This window comes from Hyperolius riggenbachi, chromosome 3 (assembly GCF_040937935.1).
Source record: "Hyperolius riggenbachi isolate aHypRig1 chromosome 3, aHypRig1.pri, whole genome shotgun sequence".
In the NCBI taxonomy this organism is placed as follows: Eukaryota; Metazoa; Chordata; class Amphibia; order Anura; family Hyperoliidae; genus Hyperolius; species Hyperolius riggenbachi.
The window spans coordinates 100,516,123-100,536,895 of record NC_090648.1 but is presented as its reverse complement, the minus strand read 5'-3'; the positions used below and the strand labels follow the sequence as shown (position 1 = coordinate 100,536,895).

At 44.7% G+C, this 20,773-nt stretch overlaps 1 protein-coding gene and 1 pseudogene across 1 annotated transcript in view; one reads left to right on the top strand and one right to left on the bottom strand.

Annotated features, from left to right (window-relative positions):
• Positions 1 to 20,773, top strand: part of DMTN (dematin actin binding protein) — a 123,792-nt gene that overhangs the window by 93,526 nt on the left and 9,493 nt on the right. The window contains 4 exon segments of the mRNA XM_068274702.1: positions 4,919 to 4,975; positions 7,070 to 7,210; positions 7,346 to 7,452; positions 15,219 to 15,324. Coding sequence (XP_068130803.1) covers positions 4,919 to 4,975; positions 7,070 to 7,210; positions 7,346 to 7,452; positions 15,219 to 15,324 — 411 coding nt within the window.
• LOC137564578 (U2 spliceosomal RNA) lies at positions 10,722 to 10,853 on the bottom strand (annotated as a pseudogene).

Sequence of the window (20,773 nt, the reverse complement as noted above, 5' to 3'; positions counted from 1 at the left end):
ATACAATTATATTGACCGGTGGTTTAATTTTTTGATCACATTGGTCATGCCTGTTTATGCCCTCTGTGAGTGGTTATGACCTTTTTTGTATTTCTAATAACTGGTCTCCTCACAGATGTGGATACAGGCATCACCAAGGCATAGTTGTTGGGCAGTTACTTTGTTCAATTACTCAGTGTGATCATTTGGCTACGCCTAATTTTTGGTTCACAGTGAGTGGTTATGACCCTATTCACTAACTTCTACAGGTCTCCTCACATGTTTGCATAATGGGCGTTACCAAAGGTCTAGGCCTTGGTCTATATTGATAGACTTATGTAGTGGGGAACTTTAATATTATATACTATTCTCTGGTGCAGTGGCGGACACAGCCAGCAGTGGGCCCCTGTGCAAAATTGCAATTGCGGGCCCCCACGACCTGCGGCGCGCCGCGGCAAAAAATGGGTGTGACTACAACCTGCGGTGCGCTAAGCGCGCCGCAGCAAAAGATACGTGTGGATAGAACCTGTGGCGCGTAGCGCCGCTGCAAAAAATGGGCGTGGCATTGACCGGATGAGGGCGGAGCTAACTGTAATTTAAAGCGAACCCGGGTGAGGGTTTATTTCCTTTTAAACAATACTAGTTGCCTGGCGGCCCTGCTGATCTATTTGGCTGCAGTAATAAACTGAATTACACCAGCAACAAGCATGCAGCTAATCTTCTCAGTTCTGACAATATTGTCAGAAACCCCTGACCTGCTGCATGCTTGTTCAGGGTCTATGGTTGAAAGAATAAGAGGCAGAGGACCAGCACGGCAGCCAGGCAACTGGTATTGCTTAAAAGGAGAGAAATATGGCAGCCTCAAGATTATTCTCACCTCAGGTTCCCTTGAAAAGTGCAACGCAAAGACAGTGGGCCCAAGTTTTGGTGACCCTTTCCCCAGAAAATTCACATAATTGTGCAGGTTTTCTCAAGAAAATACACATCATGTCGGCAAATATGCCCAGAAAATACGTGCAATCATGTCGGCAGATATGCCCAGAAAATACGTGCAATCATGTCGGCACATATGCCCAGAAAATACGTGCAATCATGTCGGCAGATATGCCCAGAAAATATGTGCAATCAAGTCGGCAGATATGCCCAGAAAATACGTGCAATCATGTAGGCAGATTTGCGCAGAAAATACATGCAATCATGTGGCAGACCTGCCCAGAACATACACCTGCTAATATAAATAAAAAAACAAAAACATTTACTCACCTGCAGCAGCAGACCACCTGTCCCAGCCTCCATCCGGCGCGCAGCTCCCATGGGTGGTTGGGTGGATAGGTAGCTTGGTGGGTGGGTAGGTAGGTAGCCCTTAGCCGGGTGGGTAGGTAGCCTGGTGGGTGGGTGGGTAGGTACCCGGGTGGGTGGCTGGTTAGCTGGGTGGGTAGGTAGCCTGGTGGGTGGGTAGCCGGGTGGGTAGGTAGCCTAGGTAGCCCTTAGCTGGGTGGGTAGGTAGCCTGGTGGGTGGCTGGGTAGCTGGGTGGGTAGGTAGCCCGGTGGGTGGGTAGGTAGCTGGGTGGGTAGGTAGCCTGGTGGGTGGGTGGGTAGGTAGCTGGGTGGGTAGGTAGCCTGATGGGTGGGTAGGTAGGTAGGTAGCCTGGTGGGTGGGTTGGTAACTAGCCCAGTAGGTAGGTAGGCAGCCTGGTGGGTGGGTAGCCGGGTGGGTAGGTAGCCTGGTGGGTGGGTGGGTAGGTAGCCTGGTGGGTGGGTAGGTAGGTAGCCTGGTGGGTGGGTAGCCTGGTGAGTGGGTTGGTAACTAGCCCGGTAGGTAGGTAGGCAGCCTGGTGGGTGGGTAGCCGGGTGGGTAGGTAGCCTGGTGTGTGGGTTGGTAACTAGCCCGGTAGGTAGGTAGCAGGGTGGGTGGGTGGGTGGTTAGGTAGGTAGCCGGGTGGGTGGGTGGTTAGGTAGGTAGCCGGGTGGGTAGGTAGGTAGGTAGCCGGGTGGGTAGGTAGGTAGGAAACCTGGTGGGTGTGTGGGTAGGTTGCCCTTAGCCGGGTGGGTAGGTAGCCTGGTGGGTGGCTGGGTAGCTGGGTGGGTAGGTAGCCTGGTGGGTGGGTAGGTAGCCGGGTGGGTGGTTAGGTAGTCGGGTGGGTAGGTAGGTAGGAAGCCTGGTGGGTGGGTGGCTACGTAGCTGGGTGGGTAGGTAGTTAGGTAGCCGGGTGGGTAGGTAGGTAGACAGGTAGCCGGGTGGGGGGCCCGACTCCTATCTTTCCCCCCTTCCTCACCTCGGAGGGCCCCCCCTCCCGGTATGCGCGGCGGGAGAGTGGCAAATACAGGAAGTCTCCGGGGCTCCAGGCAGGCGCTAGGCTAGAGGCTCAGCCGCTTGGTCTCCAATATGTCTCCAACTCTGTATACTGCTCGCTACTTCCTGGTTTAGTAGCGAGCCGTATATAGATTTGGAGACATCGGAGACCAAGCGGCCGCTGAGCCTCTAGCGCCTGCCTGGAGCCCCGGAGACATCCTGTATTTTCTGCTCTCCCGCCGCGCATACCGGGAGGGGGGCCCCCGAGGTGAGGGAGGGAAGGAGGGAGGATAGGAGTCGGGGCCCCCAGGGAAAAAAATAAATAAAAAATATATATAAAAAAAAATATTTAATGGGCCCCTGAAGCAACGGAACTTCAGGGGCCCGTGTGCGGCTTCACGGCTGTATGTCCGCCACTGCTCTGGTGGTCCTTCCACACTGTCCTGTACAGCAGCAGCACTAACTATTGCATTGCAATTTAACTTTTATGTCAGAAATTTCTGACATATTTTGCATATAGGTGTGTGTAAATTTTTAAAAATCTTTTTCAATAAAGTGCAGTTTTTGAGCAGCATATACTGGTTAGTGGTTTTCTCTTCTCCTTTGTTTTCCTTTAATACAAAGCCTGCATGCAGTGAGTTACAATGTAGTATTGTGAACAGGCCCATAGAACTGTATGGGCAGTGAGTTGACATGCAGAATTATTCTTAAATGTATCTGAGCATTGTGAACTAGCCCTTACTCAATGTTAGCCCACTGTAAAAAATTACCTGACCCTGATTTACATTCTGAAAGTTATCACTGATAGCAACAACGTTAATGCTTTCAAGTGCATCTTTGCATAATGTTTGCTTCTGAGAATTCCAAAGCCATTGAAAATCATGCCTGCTCTCCCAGAACAGAATGCTGGGGGGGGGGGGGGGGGGGGATAAGAATTCCCACACAGCTAAACAGCCTAGGCTAAGCATCACTGGGAGGGCAGGGCTACTCACCAATCTATAGATATAGGAAGTGTTTCTAATGCTAAAACCAGGAAAACTGACGTAAAAGTGGATATCCTGAATAATTTAACGCATTCTACGATATGTCACTACAGAGCCTCTTTAAGGAGAACCTGAACTGAAAAATAAAAAGTCAAAATAAACATAAACACGTCATACTTACCTCCTGTGTAGTCTGCTCCTCAATCTCTTTCTCCTATCCTGCGTCCTGTTTGTCCACTGTGATCAGTGGAATTCTCCATCCTCCATTTTGAAAATGGCCATTACCGCCATTACAGCTTCCTGGCCAGAACGCTGTTAAACTGTAATATCACCCACTTGAGCCAAAGGAAAACATGAACATTACCTTGCACATTCAGTTGTAACTGACAGCAGCTGATATATAACTGACAGCAACAGGTATAATTCAGTTCTAACTGGAAGGGATCACTGTAAGAAGAAAATGGTGATCTTCTGAGAGGAACTGACGGTGAAGTAAGTATGTAATATTCATTTTCATGTGTTTATTTTAAATAATTTTACTCAGTTCAGGTTCCCTTTAAGTTTGGAGATAGTATTCAAACATAACCCTGTATAATGGGCAGCACGGTGGCGTAGTGGTTAGTGCTCTCGCCTTGCAGCGCTGGGTCCCCGGTTTGAATCCCAACCACGTCAACATCTGCAAGGAGTTTGTAAGTTCTCCCCGTGTCTGTGTGGGTTTCCTCCGGGCACTCCGGTTTCCTCCCACATCCCAAAAACATACAGATAAGTTAGGTGGCTTTGCCCCTAAATTTTCCCTACACTACAATACATACACTACACAATATACAGTATACATACGACTATAGTAAGGACTAGATTGTGAGCTCCTCCGAGGGACAGTTAGTGACAAGACTATATATATACTCTGTACAGTGCTGCGGAAGATGTCGGCGCTATATAAATACTAAATAATTATAAAAATAATAATAATAATTTGTATTATGTGTTAGTGGGTTAGTGTACCAGAGAATAAATAATACGTTTGTTTAGTTAATTTTGCTTATGTTTATAAATCTAATCTCTAATGCTGGATACACACCATGCGTTTCTGCGTCGAATGCGTCCGTCGATACGCGTCGATTCGATTATTTCCGAGCATTTCCGAACGAATTTCGATGATTTTTAGGTCGATTGCCATGTAAAGTATGGCAAATCGACCTAACGATCCATTGTAGCTTGAATCGGACATGTCGGAAATAATCGAATCGATGCGTATCGACGGACGCATCGAACGCGGAAACGCATGGTGTGTATCCACCATTAGATGCTACTACTTCTAATACGTTAATAATGAAGCAATTAAAGAGGTCATACCCCAGTGCAGGAAGTAGAAAGATCTTCTGTGTTATGATACCAATGTAGTATATTTTGCTCATACAAATGATTATTGTTATACGGTAACTTTTGTTGTTTCATTAATTACTGTAAGCAACATGTACAGAAATAATGGTATTTAACACTACTATTTAATGGAAATACCAAATAAAAGAAAAAAAGTTTAAAAAAAGGTGATAATCTTGAAGCAAAATAAGTGTGTATTTTCATAATGAAATGCCTGTTTGCATTGCTAGTTTGTTGAGAAACGTAAGTTCTTTATACTTCTTTTCTCTTTTTCTGCCTCCAGAGAATCCACAGAAAGAGCCTAATCTGTACAAAAAGCCCCCAATCTACAAACAGAGAGGTAAGATAAAAACAAGCCCCTTAATATTTCTTTAGTTCAGTGCCTCTGAAATTCACTGCCAAGTTCACCAATAGTGCATGTTATGTAGATCTCATCATACTGTATGTATCCAGGAGGGATACCGGTACTTAGTGTCTCAGCAATGTGATTTTACTCTCTGCAAGACCGGATTTATACTTTTTCTGCCCCTAGGCCAAGTTTCATGCAGCCTTCCTTCCCATATGCAGCATCCCCCTCCTATTCCTTGTGCAGCCCCCTCTTCAATGGCTAACATTCATGTACAGCAGCCTCCTTCAGCTCTATACAGGTCCCTTCCCTTGGGCAGCAGCTCCCTATTTCCAGGTGTTGCTTGTCATTTGCAACCTTTGTATTCCATATGCAGCCTCTTCTTCCATATGCAGCATTCCCTCTTCCATGTCCAGCCGCCCCTTGGCCAGCTGCCGCCCAAGGCCTGGGTCTTGGTAGCCTTTCCAGAAATCCAACCCTGATGCTCTAGTTTGATTTACGGAACTTAGGCCGTAAAACAATAGTGACCCAGGAAATTTGGACTGGATTTTTTTTTACAAAAATGTTGGTTATGAGGAAAAACAAGTCTGGACCCCAGCTGTGTTATATCAATACACAGATCTGTTTTCTGTTTCAAATAGATCAGTTTGTTACATTGATCATCTGTGTTCTCCATTCTGTTTTGCATCACTATACCTGCTCATTATACCTGTTGCCATCACACACTGCTGGCACTGCTGCTTGAGTCCACTGCATGGGAGAAGCACCAATATACAGACTGGAGCCCCAACAAAAGTACAGAGGCTCCCTATTGGATTGCAACAGACCAATGGGAATCCTTAGTTAAACCTTGGAGGGTTCTCATTGGTCTGTTGCAGTCCAATGGGAGCCTTCTGATGGGGCTCAGGTCTGTATACTTGCGCTTCTCCTATGCAGTGGACCCAGCAGCGATGGAGGACCCAAATGTGATGGCGACAGGTGAGTAAAAATATGGTGAAATATACGCTACTGTAAACTACTGCTCTCATAGGCTACCATTGATTTCGTCGGCAGCCACTTCATCCGGCAAATCTGGAAATGTTGTTTTGAATCCGTTTGCATCTTTGCCGATCTGTTTCGCTTAGTTCTGCTAAACTGAGGCAGTGTGTTGCGTCAATTTGTCGCAGTTTAACGCTAGTCTAATGAAAGTGTACGGATAAATTCATACACTTCCTCAATTCAAGTCCTCAATCTGATGCGCTTCCAAAACTACGTTAGCACGCCTATCTGCGTTGATGTGCAGCGTAGGAAGTGATGTAAGTCTATGGCGACGCAAGTCAGTTTGAAAACCCACCTCAGGTTTTACGCATCGCGCCTGCGCGGAAGCGTATTTTTTTCAGTACACTGCCGCGCATGTCATTGCTTGGCCGGCAGGAAGCGAGCGTCACTTCCTGCTTGGCCAGGTACCAACAGGGAATACCACATAGTAACTCAGTATTCCCTGAAGGCCTGTTATCGGCGGGGTGCGGGGGGCGCGCCGCACCGCAACGCTAATGCCAAATTACAGTTTGGAACCGGCCTAAGAGTTTATCCTGTTGCAGTTGCTTGATTACATCCACAGCTAGAGTTGACCTCATTAACCTTTCAGCAACTTCACTATGATCTCATATGACCAAGGTGAGAGTTTCAGTTTTCTGCTACCTAATGGCAAACAATTTAAAAAAAAGTCCAGTCCACCACTGTCCAGACTTTGTAAATCAACCCATCTGTGGGCCCATCCACAAGACACTAATTGATGGCAGGACGAGGGCAGATTTTCAATTATAGGTCAGGGACAGTTTGTCGTAGTTGTGACTGCCTTGCACAAAGAACGTTCTCCAGAGTTGATGGCCCAACGTAGTAACAAAAGAGTACTGCTATGTCTCTGTTTTCACGTCAAATACCAAGACTCAACAAAATTTAAAAACAGAGATTTTAATGAATCTGATAAGCTCTTTAAAGCAAAAACAAACAATGTGAAAATTTACCTATTTATTGCATCATGCCCATTTTTTTGCTGCTTCTCAAGTCCAGCAGTGAAGTGCATCTATCGCTATTTTTGTCTCCCAGAATCGGCACTTTCCCACAGGCTCTCCGATGACCCCATTGTCGAGTCTTCAAAATTTCCAGCTGCAAAACCCCCAGATCCAAACCAGCCAGCAAAGATCGAGACAGATTACTGGCCGTGCCCTCCTTCCTTAGCCGTTGTAGGTAAGACTGGATCTCTTAGATCTTTGTTTTGGTACTTAAAAGTCATACTGTTATAACAAAGCCATGATGATAATAATAATATGTTAAACGTCAGCAATTTTTTTCCCCTGAAAACTCCTATATTCTGATCTGCAGAGTCAGAAAGACGATACCGAAGGGAGTCCAAGCGCGGAGAAGAGGAAGGCGAGGAAGCGGAAGATGTGCAAGAATTGCGACAGCGACACATCACAGAGCTGAACAAGGTGGCTAATTTTGTGCAGTAAAGACACATTATACTCACCACTGTTGGGGGGGGGGGGGGTTGAAGGGGTGGTTGACTCACAAAACTAATAGTGTACCCGAGGTGACATGTGACATGATGAGATATTTTTTGTTGCCTGAAACAGTTAATTTTCAGGCATGGAAGTGACAGCTTCTGTCTTGTTGGTACCGTGTAGGGAATATTATAATCCTCACTGATAAGCAAATTACAGCCATAAATGTTTTCCTGATAGAATACAACTTCTGAGGGCAGAGGGAGATTAAAAAAAAAGTCAGTAGTTCGTGTATTTTCATTTAGGGACACTTAGGGCCCGTTCTCACTTGCAATTAATGCAGTAAAATCACTGTACGCTCTTGCGATTTATGAGTGATTGCGATCTGCGTTTTTTAGCATTGTAATCGCGATCACTCTAAAATCGCATGAAGATGCTGCAGGTAGCGCCTATGGCATTCACCTCTTATCGCGAATCGTCAGCGATCGCGGCAGTGAGATCACTGCCATTAAGTGATCGTCGGCAATTAGCGGTAATCGCCCGCTAATCACCCCAGTGAGAATGGGCCCTTAATAGGCTGCCACTGAGCAGAGACAACAAAACATTCAATCTACTTTGTAAATGTTTAAATATAAACTAAAACCATGGTACATCTAAAAAAGTCATTTTTAGGAGTAGGAGGATAAATACAATTGTTTATCTCATCAGTTTATTTTCACTTTAGGTTCACTTTAAGTTATGAATAGAGATAGTCAATCAGATGCAAATATTTCTAAGATGCAAATATTTCTGGCTTGCTTGAAAATTGTATTCAAACCGTATGCAGCTTGGAATTGGATTAATTAAGCTTGACGGGGGTGCATTTAATTGGCCCAGTTCCAAGCGGCATTACTTTGCACCAAATTGGCATGCAGGCTGGAGATATTTGAATCTTATTGACCATCTATTTTTATGAATTATTTTTCTTTCTCAGATACGTAGCGATACAGTAATTCATAACATAACAGAATTGTGAGTTGAGACAGATCAGCAGGGCTACTCACAGTGAAATAGGTAAAAAAAAATGGGCTCCGAAGGGGCCCTGCTAAAATTGGAGCTGCCATAGGTGGCAATGTTAATAGCCATGATTAGCAGCTATTAGTGGCAGATAAAATAGCTTGTGCCAGGGCCACCCACTATGCAAACCGCGGCTACAAACAGCAGCTATTGACATTGCTGCCAATGCTGGTGCGGTGCCAAAAAAGAGGCAGAGAGGGTAAGGCGGGTTAGGGGGTATTTATGTAAACAGCCAAGGAGACAAGCGCTACACCACAAAAACAGGGTGCTGTATGCACTCAGATGGTTGGAGCTGCCCCTTCTAATTATATAATACTAGCCAACCCGCGACGTAGCATACGCCGCATAAGAGGGTAGAGGGTAGGAAGGGGGTATTGGGCACAACGGCGGGGAGGGGGGTTGGACCACCCCCTCCACTGGGTCCCCCATGTGTGCTCTACCTCCAGCTTAAGCTCAGCAGGAACCCCCCCCCCACCTCACATGGGTCCCCCATGTGCGCTCCCCATCCTGCTTAAGCACAGTAGCAGCCGCCACTATTAGTAAGAAGCAGCGGGCGGGGATGACTCTCCTCTTCCGTGTTCCATCGTGCGTTCCACTGTTGTCACTTCCTGCAATGCCGCACACTGTATTGGTGTAATTTGCCTTTTTAAAACAGAAGGAAATCTGCAATAATTTAGCTATAAGTGAACATTTGTGGTTACACACAATGCACTGCTACTGAATATGCAAATTACCCCTTTTCCCCCCTTGGTAAGCCAAGCAAGCATCCAGAGCTGCTGGAGTATAGCAAGCCTATAGCTTTAAATTTTACACAGTCATAGCAAACCCACACGTAGACAGCCTGTTTCAGACTTTTAGTCCTCATCAGTACATGGCAAGGATTGATATGGCTGTATGAGATAGGGCTTGGACCAGTACAACAGAGTAACCAAGCAGCTCAGGGTGACCCAAACCACTCGGAATGTATAGGGGGATAAAAAGGACCAAAAAGACCACCTACTAAAAAAAGCAAAGCTTGGTGTAATTTGCCTTCCTAAAACAGAAGGGAATATGCAATAATTCAGCTATAAGTGAACATTTGTGGTTACCCACAATGCACTGCTACTAAATTTGAAAATAATTCCTTTTCACCCTTAGTATGCCAAGCAAGCATCCAGAACCACTGGTGTATAGCAAGCCTATAGCTTTAAATTTTACACAGCCATATCAAACCCACATGTGACAGCCTGTTTCAGACTTTTGGTCCTCTCCTCATCTGTACATGGCAAGGATTGATATGGCTGTATGAGATAGGGCTTGGACCAGTACAACAGAGTAACCAAGCAGCTCAGGGGGACCCAAACCACTCGGAATGTATAGAGGGATAAAAGGGACCAAAAAGACCTTCTACTAAAAAAAATCAAAGCTTGGTGTAATTTGCCTTCTTAAAACAGAAGAAAATCTGCAATAATTCAGCTATAAGTGAACATTTCTGATTGCCCACAATGCACCGCTACTAAATATGCAAATTATTCCTTTTCACCCTTGGTAAGCCAAGCAAGCCTATAGCTTTAAGTTTCACACAGTCATATCAAACCCACATATGACAGCCTATATTTTTTTTTTTTTAGCTTGTCTTGGCTCCTGTTGCATGCAACAGGAGTCCCGGTCAGCAAGGCTATTAGCCCCGTGCACGGAAAAAGCGTGAGTGCCCTAAAGCACCCCCACAAAACGTGCACGAGTAGCCACGGGCCCCACAATACAGCAGGGCCCTTCCGGTTGTTCCCCGAAGGGAACCTTCCCCCTTTGCCATCGGCTCAAGGGGTGGCATCCTCCAACACCCGAGGGGTTGAAGGATCCTGGAGTCCTCCGAGGAGGACCCCTACTGCGCCCAGTGATTACCCAAAGGGCCTGGCCATGTGGCATCCCACATGGTCCGGGTGGCTCCCCCGAGAGGGAGCCGGGTGGGAACCGAAGTCCCCGGTGCCAGCAAGCTGGCCCCGACCTTGTGGCCGGAGTGATAAAAATTCCGCACTCTCCCTAGCCAAAAGGCCGGGGAGCTGCGTTAGTTGGCGATGCATATGGGCAGTACAGACCAAAGCACCCTACTTCCGCCTGAGATCTGCCACATCTCAGGTTTTTTCAGGTGCACCTGGAGCGCCACTTCCAGGGGCAGTACGCCTAAGCAAAGCCCTCAGCCATTCAGCTTTGACCATGGTATAGATCCATTCAATCAACTCCTGGGAATTACGACCAGGAAGGACACCCTGCCACAGTGCCATCCCTCCAGGTCCCCCCAAAAATTTCAAGAACAGATACTACACTTGATCTTAGCCAAAAGGCCGAGAAGCGATGACAGCCTATTTCAGCCGTTTGGTCCTCATCAGTACATAGCAGGAATTGACAAGGCTGTATGAGATAGGGCTTGGACCAGTACAACAGAGTAACCAAACAGCTCAGGGTGACCCAAACTACTCGGAATGTATAGGAGGATAAAAGAGACCAAAAAGCCCTCCTACTAAAAAAAAGCAAAGCTTGGTGTAATTTTCCTTCTTAAAACGGAAGCAAATCTGCAATAATTCAGCTATAAGTGAACATTTGTGGTTACCCACAATGCACTGCTACTGAATATGCAAATTATCCCTCTTTGCCCTTGGTTTGATATGACACTACTTCTTCTTCTTGCTTGGACCAGCCCCTTCTTCTTGCTTGGACCGGCCCTGGGGGCAGGGCGCTACTTTTTCTTCTTGCTTGAAGGTTGAGGCACTTACTCTATTATATATATAGATAGTCTCTACAGAACGTAGCGCTTACACAACTCAAGCTATGGAGCAATATACGTTTTTAGAGAGTTCATATAATCTTTATACGATCCACATCTGCCACTGAGGGACAATCTTCACAGTGCCTTGCTATATCTTCCTACTACCTCCACCAACACCCTGTGAGCAGACACTCACCGGATTGAAAGACCTCCACTCAGGTCTATTAAAACCTCCCTGTCGTTCAATTTCCCCAGGATTTCTGTGCAAAAAGTGATAAAATTAATTTGTATAACTTTTTTTTCCTGTAACTTGTGAAAATGTGTCAGGCAAGGGTCTAGTATACAGTGCAGGAGAGTATTGTTGTGTATGCACGTTTATACTGTTCACAGCATGTTTTGTATGGAGGGATAATCTGTCAATACCGCTAGGGAGTTAAAGCCTTGGGAGTCACTTCGGGCCGTCCCCCACCACACCACAGCGACCTTGTCACTTCCTTCTCCACTCACTGCAAATGTATCTCCATATACACATGACCTCAAAACTATTCTTCTATTTTTCTATTCTTCTATTTACCTCAAAACAAATGCCTCACATAGCGTAAAACCATAAACATTTATTGTAGTATAAAAATCAATTGCACTCACAAATTGTCTTCTTGTTAGGTACAGTGTAGAGTTTGGTTACGGGCACTCCCCTGTTTAGTTGGGCCCCGGCTGGCACTTGTAGTTCCTTGGCTGAAGGCGGAATGGCGTGCATCTCCACTCTCGCCACAGACCTGAGCGCCGCTCGTCCACCCAAGTGTATCTCCGGCTTTCACTTCCGCACCCTATGCCCCGTCCTTACATGTTTCGTCAATGTGACTCATCAGAAGCTAAGGCTCAGGGCAGTGTGAAAGCTTTTAAGTATGCTCCCCTTATCCCTCCCTCTAGCTAAGACATCCCCTTCATTGCTCTGATGTTGCGCTCCACAAGCGTTCCACCAGACTTACTACTTCCTCCTCACGTTTGCGCTCATCTCTTAGGAGTCTTCTCACCATCTGCGTCTGCCCGGCCCAAAGCCGCGCTCCAACCATATTTCTTCCTCCCGTCTCCTCCCCATTAAGTCTACCTTGCGCACGCACCCACACTTGCGTCCAAATGACGCTGTGTGCCAACTATGTGTTCCACCCATCTAGTCACTGTCTACGCGGCAACCCAATGAGGGCTATAGGCACACGCCCATTAGTGCAAAATATGTACTTCATGTACGCTTCAACGTTATTTCTCATATCTTACTTCCCAGGTCCTCCTGGTTAGGGCCTGCACAGAGGAGTAAATCTTTTAAAGGAGCTGAGTAAAAACACAAAAGACGGTGGGTATTTTTAACTTAATGAAAAATCAATCAATAAAAAAGAAAGGACAATTAGTGCCACCTCTTAGATTATTATAATCTTATTATGATTCCAGAGGACCAATTAGTATCCCAATGTTTTACTACTAGAAATGGAGAATTGGTGTTACCATATATTACTTAATAAAATATAAAATTAAAATAACATAAAAAATTAATTACTGTTCCCCAAGGAAACACACAATGTCCACCTCTATATTCAGCCCTCCCGGAGTGAGGGTACCCAGGTTGTATATCCACCTTGTTTCTTCCTGTGATATAGTACTCAGCTTATTACATCCCCTCCAACTGGGGTCAAGCTTGTATATACCACAGAAAGACAACAACCCTGGATCATATGAATGGGTCTCCCCAAAATGTGCTGACAAACTATGGTTAGCAAAACCTTTTCCCACATTACGTCTATTCACCCCATTCGCTCCTTATGGGTACATGTGGTGCGTCCCAAATACTGCCACCCACACGGGCACCAGATTAAATACACCACGTACCGGTCATTACAAGTAATAAACTGTTTATTCTTGAAAGATTTTCCATTAGAAAAAGATGTAAAACTATCTATTTTTTTAGGGTTACATTCTCTACATGCTTTGCAGGTTCTACACGGGAAGAAATCGGGCTTTTGCCAGTCTCTAGGGACCAGAGTAGTTTTAGGGGGCTTCACAGAACTAGGTGCTACCATATTTTTTAAATTTGGTGCTCGTCTATATATAAATTTAGGTTTTTCTGCTAGGATACTACTAAGGACCGGGTCTGTCCTCAGCAGCCCCAATGTCTATATATAATAGACTTCATACTTTTATATTGATTATTATAGCCTGTAATAAAGGCGCATTCTTATTGTCTATTTTTTTCTTTCTCTCTATCCTCCTGTCCATTCTGTATAATTTCTAATCTATCCTTATCTCTTACCCGAATAATATCTGCCTCCAATTCACTCTCCTCATAACCTTTTTCTGTTGCAGTTGGCTGATGGTGTAATGGTTAAGGGCTCTGCCTCTGACACAGGAGACCAGGGTTCGAATCTCGGCTCTGCCTGTTCAGTAAGCCAGCACTAATTCAGTAGGAGACCTTTGGCAAGTCTCCCTTACACTGCTACTGCCAATAGAGCGCGCCCTAGTGGCTGCTGCTCTGCTCTGGCGCTTTGAGTCCGCAAGGAGAAAAGCGCAATATAAATGTTATTTGTCTTGTCTTGTCTTTGTCTTTCTATAAATCTTTGTTTTAATATCTGTGTTTGAGTGTCATAATCCTCTATAAGTGCAAAATCCAACAATTTTATAATATACTTAATTTGTTCCCCTCTTAGGATACCATCTTTCCTCAGAAAATATTCTACTGCTTCTTTACCCCTTCGTGTCCAATATTTGTATAAAGAGATGCAACATCAGCTGTCACTAAGATATCTCCCTCCCCAATCGTAATACCACCTATGAGCTGCAATAAATGCTTTGTGTCTTTAAGTACATTAGGTAGGCCCATCACCAGCGGCTGTAAGTACTGGTCAATGTATTGCCCCAATCAATGGGTTACCGACCCTATGCCACTGATGATGGGCCTCCCAGGAGGTTCTGTTGCGCTATTGTGAATTATTGGGACTACTTAAAAGCGAAGTGTCCCAAGGCTTTAATAGACCTGAGTGGAGGTCTTTCAATACGGTGAGTGTCTGCTCACAGGGTTTTGGTGGAGGTAGTAGGAAGATATAGCAAGGCACTGTGAAGATTGTCCCTCAGTGGCAGATGTGGATCGTATAAAGACTATATGAACTCTCTAAAAATGTATATTGCTCCATAGCTTGAGTTGTGGGGGGTATTTATGGTTAGGCACTAGCTTGAGTTGTGGGGAGTATTGATGGTTAGGCACTGGGGGCAAGGTTAGGTTTAGTCATAGTAAAATAATGGTAAAGATTACTGAATACCGAATTAAGTAGTAGAATATTTGTAGTTTTACCGATATTCTACTATTGGCTATCAACGTCACACTTTTTACCGGCCCCTTTGTATGTGTGCGTACTGATGGGCACCCCCAAGTCTCCCCTCAAGTGAATAGTTGTCTCCGGGGCACCTGGAGAGTGCTTGCAGCAAAGCGAACTCACCTGTCCGGCCGGCACACTCCTCCTTTGGTTTGTGTGCTTCCATATTAATCCTTGCAGGCGCCACCCTTCTCACTCTGTGATTGGCGGCATGTTATGTGAGTATAAGCATTTAGCCGGATCACAGAGTATGAAGAGGTGAAAATTAAGATGGAAGCACACAGACTAAAGGAAGAACGTGCTGTCCGGACAGGTGAGTTTGCTCTGCTGCGAATACTCTACAGGGGCCTCAGGGAGGCCACTAATCACTTATGGGAATGTTGGTGGGGGGAGGGGGGTGCAACCTAATACTATTTGTATAGTTTGGAGGAAAGAAAAACAAGTGGCCACGTATTGCTGTTGCGTTAAATTACCTGAGGGGGGGAGGGGCAGATAATTCATGAGATAAGATTTGTGGATCAACCTCGTTGTAACAAAGTAATGTGACATATGGGTTTTCATGGCATGTGATCACTGTTGTTGTCTTCCATATACAGATTCAGTCTAATCTAGGAAAACTAATTCTGAAAGAGGAAATGACAAAGGGTGGCACCACGAGGAGAAAAACTCGCTCCCTGCCTGACCGGACACCAATCTACAACCGTAAGGCTTTCCTGTTCCATTCCAAACCATTCTACATTTACCAAATCTTAACACATGGCAGATAATACCATAAAGAGGCATGATGACTTTACCTGTGTACCTACTTACTGTAATGCAGGGGGGTCATACTTCCTGACCACTCAGCGCAACAAGGCTAAGTAGCTGTAAATGGAAGAGGCTCCACAGATGGACACAGGAGTAATGAACAAGGGAACAAGATTGCCCAGAGCAACTGCAGCTCTGGGCCGCCTATCAGGCTAGATGCTATGTGATACAATACACAACAGACGTAGTCGGTAACAGGCTTGGATCATACACGTTAATTCAGATGTCAGTCGTATTGGAAGGATTAGGCAGATTCGTAGTCGAGAAGCGGGCAAAGGTCGGTACACAATACAATATTACAATAATACAATACTGACTGACTAGAGTACATATATATCGTGCTGATGCGCAATATATGAAATGTAGCTCTCAAATAACTCACTAGCTAAAGCACAAGTAATGACAATTAACAAAACAGACAACAGACAGACGGAATACTCAGCCAATCTAGTCGCTGTTTCAGCGACGGCAACATTCACACTGAGATAGACAAGACGAACAGGTAGGAGCGAACTAATGGCAACCGCTGCTATAGTTCATCCTCAAGAACAAGGCTAGAAGGAATACTACCAGTCACCAACGTGGTGCTGGCAGAATCTAACTATCAGGATCAGAAGGACTTTACTGACCCCCGCAGGTCAGCAAACGTCCAGCAGACATGACAATACAGAGCAAGGGATTATACATTTACAATAACAACTTTCACAGCATAGACCCAACAACAACTCAGAGAGCTGAACGCTATGTCGGGAGGGGTATGAAATGGGAGGCAGACTTTTATGCTGGCATCAGCCAATGGAAGCAGGTATGCAAATTCCCACACAGCTGAATGCTAATCATTCAATCCTGAGCTGGCTTGATTACCATTTGCTAGCTGGTTGTGAATGCAAAGGACTCCCATAAGAAATACATGCAGTAATATGTAACGACATGCATGCAGGAATCCAGGGCTATCTGGCCGCAGCTCAGCTGCAATAAGCAATTGGTGGAATGATGACAGCATCCTGAGCTGCCCAGAACTGCAGAGCGATTGCAAATGACAATGAGACCCATTGTGAATGCACAACCGAATGCTAGCAGATAAGCCAGAACTGTTCGTTTGCAGCTCCACTGCAACAGACAGAACACGCTACAGGAGGGGTCAAAATGGACTTTATATGCAGACATGTATAATAAATATCGCCATTTTTCATGTTAGGAGTCCTCTAATTACCTTCTTCTACTGCTAGAGAACATCACTACATGTGACTGCAAATATTCTGCAGTCTTATTGCTCGATTATACATGACAGGGGATAACTGCCCCACACTCTGCCTTCTCTGAATACTTAAAGGACACCAGAGGTGAAAATAAACTAATGATATAAACAAGTGTATCTATGCTCCTTCTCCTAAAATGACTTTTTAAGATATCCCACAGTTTTATTTTACAGTGGGATGCGAAAGTTTGGGCAACCTTGTTAATCGTCATGATTTTCCTGTATAAATCGTTGGTTGTTACAATAAAAAATGTCAGTTAAATATATCATATAGGAGACTCACACAGTGATATTTGAGAAGTGAAATGAAGTTTATTGGATTTACAGAAAGTGTGCAATAATTGTTTAAATAAAATTAGGCAGTTGCATACATTTGGGCACCACAAAAAATAAATGAAATCAATATTTAGTAGATCCTCCGTTTGCAGAAATTACAGCCTCTAAACACTTCCTGTCGGTTCCAATGAGAGTCTGGATTCTGGTTGAAGGTATTTTGGACCATTCCTCTTTACAAAACATCTCTAGTTCATTCAGGTTTGATGGCTGCCGAGCATGGACAGCTCTCTTACTCACACCACGGATTTTCAATTATATTCAGGTCTGGGGACTGAGATGGCCATTCCAGAACGTCATACTTTTTCCTCTGCATGAATGTCTTAGTGGATTTTGAGCAGTGTTTAGGGTCGTCATCTTGTTGAAAGATCCAGCCTCGGCGCAGCTTTAACTTTGTCACTGATTCCTGGACATTGGTCTCCAGAATCTTCTGATACTGAGTGGAATCCATGCGTCCCTAAACTTTGACAAGATCCCTAGTCCCTGCACTGGCCACACAGCCCCGCAGCAAGGTGGAACCACCATATTTTACTGTAGGTAGCACGTGTTTTTTTTGGAATGCTGTGTTCCTTTTCCTCCATGCATAACACCCCTTGTTATGCCCAAATAACTCAATTTTAGTTTCATCAGTCCACAGCACCTTATTCCAAAGTGAAGCTGGCTTGTCCAAATGTGCTTTAGCATACCTCAAGCGGCTCTGTTTGTGCTGTGGGCGGAGAAAAGACTTCCTCTGCATCACTCTTGCATACAGCATCTCCTTGTGTAAAGTGCGCTGAATGGTTGAACGATGCACAGTGACTCCATCTGCAGCAAGATGATGTTGTAGGTCTTTGGTGCCGGTCTGTGGGTTGACTCTTGACTGTTCTCACCATTCGTCACTTCTGTTTATCCGATATTTTTCGTGGTCTGCCACTTCGAGCTTTAACTTGAACTGAGCCTGTGGTCTTCCATTTCCTCAATATGTTCCTAACCGTGGAAACAGACAGCTGAAATCTCTGAGACAACTTTCTGTATCCGTCCCCTAAACCAACAATCTTTGTCTTTAGGTCATTTGAGAGTTTTTATGAGACCCTCATGTTGCTACTCGTCAAAGAAAATTAAAAGAGGAGGGAAACTTACAATTGACCCCCTTAAATACTCTTTCTCATAATTGGATTCACCTGTGTATGTATGTCAGGGTCACTGAGCTTACCAAGCAAATTTGAGTTCCAATAATTAGTTCTAAAGGTTTTGGAATCAGTAAAATGACAACAGTGCCCAAATTTATGCACATGCCTAATTTTATTTAAACAATTATTGCGCACTTTCTGTAAATCCAATAAACTTTATTTCACTTATTAAATATCACTGTGTGTGTCTCCTATATAATATATTTAACTGACATTTTTTTTTTCGGAACAACCAACGCTTTATACAGGAAAATCATGAAGATTAACAAGGCTGCCCAAACTTTCGCATCCCACTGTATATCTAAATCTAATTTTTAAAGGAGTTATCAGGCTAAAATGTCCAAAATGAGCTTTACTCACCTGGGGCTTTTTCCAGCCCCTTGCAGCTGACTGTCCCACGCCATCCGCTCTGCTCCCCGCCGCTGTCTGGGTCTCCGTGCTCGGTAGTCAGCCGCTCAGTATTCAGTAGTTCTGCACCTGCGCAGTTCACTGTGGCCCGCGTGGCCATGATTGACAGCGGCGCATCGCGGTCGACCGGAATACCGAGCACGGGGACCCGGACAGTGGCGGGAAACTGAGCGGTCGGCATGGGACAGTCGGCTGCAAGGGGCTGGAGAAAGCCCCAGGTGAGTAAAGCTCATTTTGGACATTTTAGCCTGATATTTTGTAGCAGGATAACAGAGGCGCCAGGTAGAGTAAAATTAATTAAAATTGTTAAAAAGGGCGAAGTGGGTGGACTCACCTCCCTTCTGGAAGAAATGGCCGGACAACGGGCAAGTTACTTGCAGTTTAAAGTAACATTTAATAGTTATTATTAAATGTTACTTTAAACTGCAAGTAACTTGCCCGTTGTCCGGCCATTTCTTCAAGAAGGGAGGTGAGTCCACCCACTTCGCCCCTTTTTAACAATTTTAATTAATTTTACTCTACCTGGCGCCTCTGTTATCCTGCTACAAAATAATTTAATCCACCCTTGGTGGAGGGGTGTATCCCCACTTTTTCCCATCTACAGAGAGCGACTTCTTAGACCTGAGCGGGGTCAGGTTATAATTCTCCCCGCCTGCTCGCCCAGTGGTTGCCTTGGTGGCGACCTACCTTTGTGAGTATAATCACCTTCTTTATCACCAGATACCATTACATTAACCACTTCACCACTGAGGGGGTTTACCCCCTGACCACCAGAGCAATTTTCACCTTTCAGCGCTCCTTCCATTCATTCGTCTATAACTTTATCATTACTTATCACAATTAAACGATCTATATCTTGTTTTTTCCACCACTAATTAGGCTTTCTTTAGGTGGGACATTATGCCAAGAATTATTTTATTCTAAATGTGTTTTAATGGGAAAATAGGAAAAATCTGGGAAAAAATTAATTATTTTTCAGTTTTCGGCCATTATAGTTTTTAATTAATGCATGCTACATTAATTAAAACCCATGAAATGTATTTGCCCTTTTGTCCCGGTTATAAAACCGTTTAAATTATGTCCCTATCACAATGTTTGGCGCCAATATTTTATTTGGAAATAAAGGTGCATTTTTTTCAGTTTTGCGTCCATCCCTAATTACAAGCCCATAGTTTATAAAGTAACAGTGTTGTACCCTCCTGACATAAATATTTAAAAAGTTTAGTCCCTAAGGTAACTATTTATGTATTTTTTTTTAATTGTACATTTTTTTATTTTTTTTTAATTACAAAAAAAAAAAATTGGGAGTGTGGGAGGTAATGAGTTAATTTTTTGTGTAAAAGTAATTTATTTGTATGTGAAAAATGTGTAGGGTGTAGTTTTACTATTTGGCCACAAGATGGCCACAGTAACTTTTTGTTTTAATGCGACCTTCAAGCGTCCTTCCGGAAGCTTGGAGGAAGTACTTGGAGGCTGGGTAAGATCACAATGATCGCGCTGCTCATCGGAGAGCAGCGGATCATTGCGGGGCTTAGATCAACGAACGGGAATGGATTTTCCCGTTCATTGATCTCCGGGCGAGCGGGCGGCGGCGTGTTTACTAGCGGGGGGCGGCGTGTTTACGAGCGGGAGCGCGGACAGCGGCGGGAACGCAGAAAGTACGGATTTCTCCGTCCCTGGGGGTTAAAGGATGGAAAAAGGGACGGAGAAATTCGTACGGGCGGGGGGAAAGTGGTTAACATACTACACCATATCGGGCTCTCGGTTTCCCTCTCTTCACATTTTAGCCTGATAACTCCTTTACGTTTTTACTGTTTTTACTGTTTTATTGTTTTTGCTCAATGACACATTCATTGAAGTAGGCCAAAGCTAAAATCTTTGAACTATTCGCCCTTTTTATCTCTTTCCTTCTCTCAAAAGCCATTTTCTGCTAGGAAAGTGTTTTATAGTTGTAATTTCTTATCAGTGAGGGTCACACTGTAGTCTGACCCAGTCCTGACTCAGACAGGAACTGCCACTTTCATACCTGATGATTAACTCTTTCAGGCAGAGAAAGCAGAAAAAAGGAACACAGCCTAGTTATTTGTGTGCTTGGCACTGTACAGACACATGTCTATCTCATCATGTCACCTCGGGTATCCTTTAAAAAAGAATCCGCGGGAGGGCAACAGTCTGC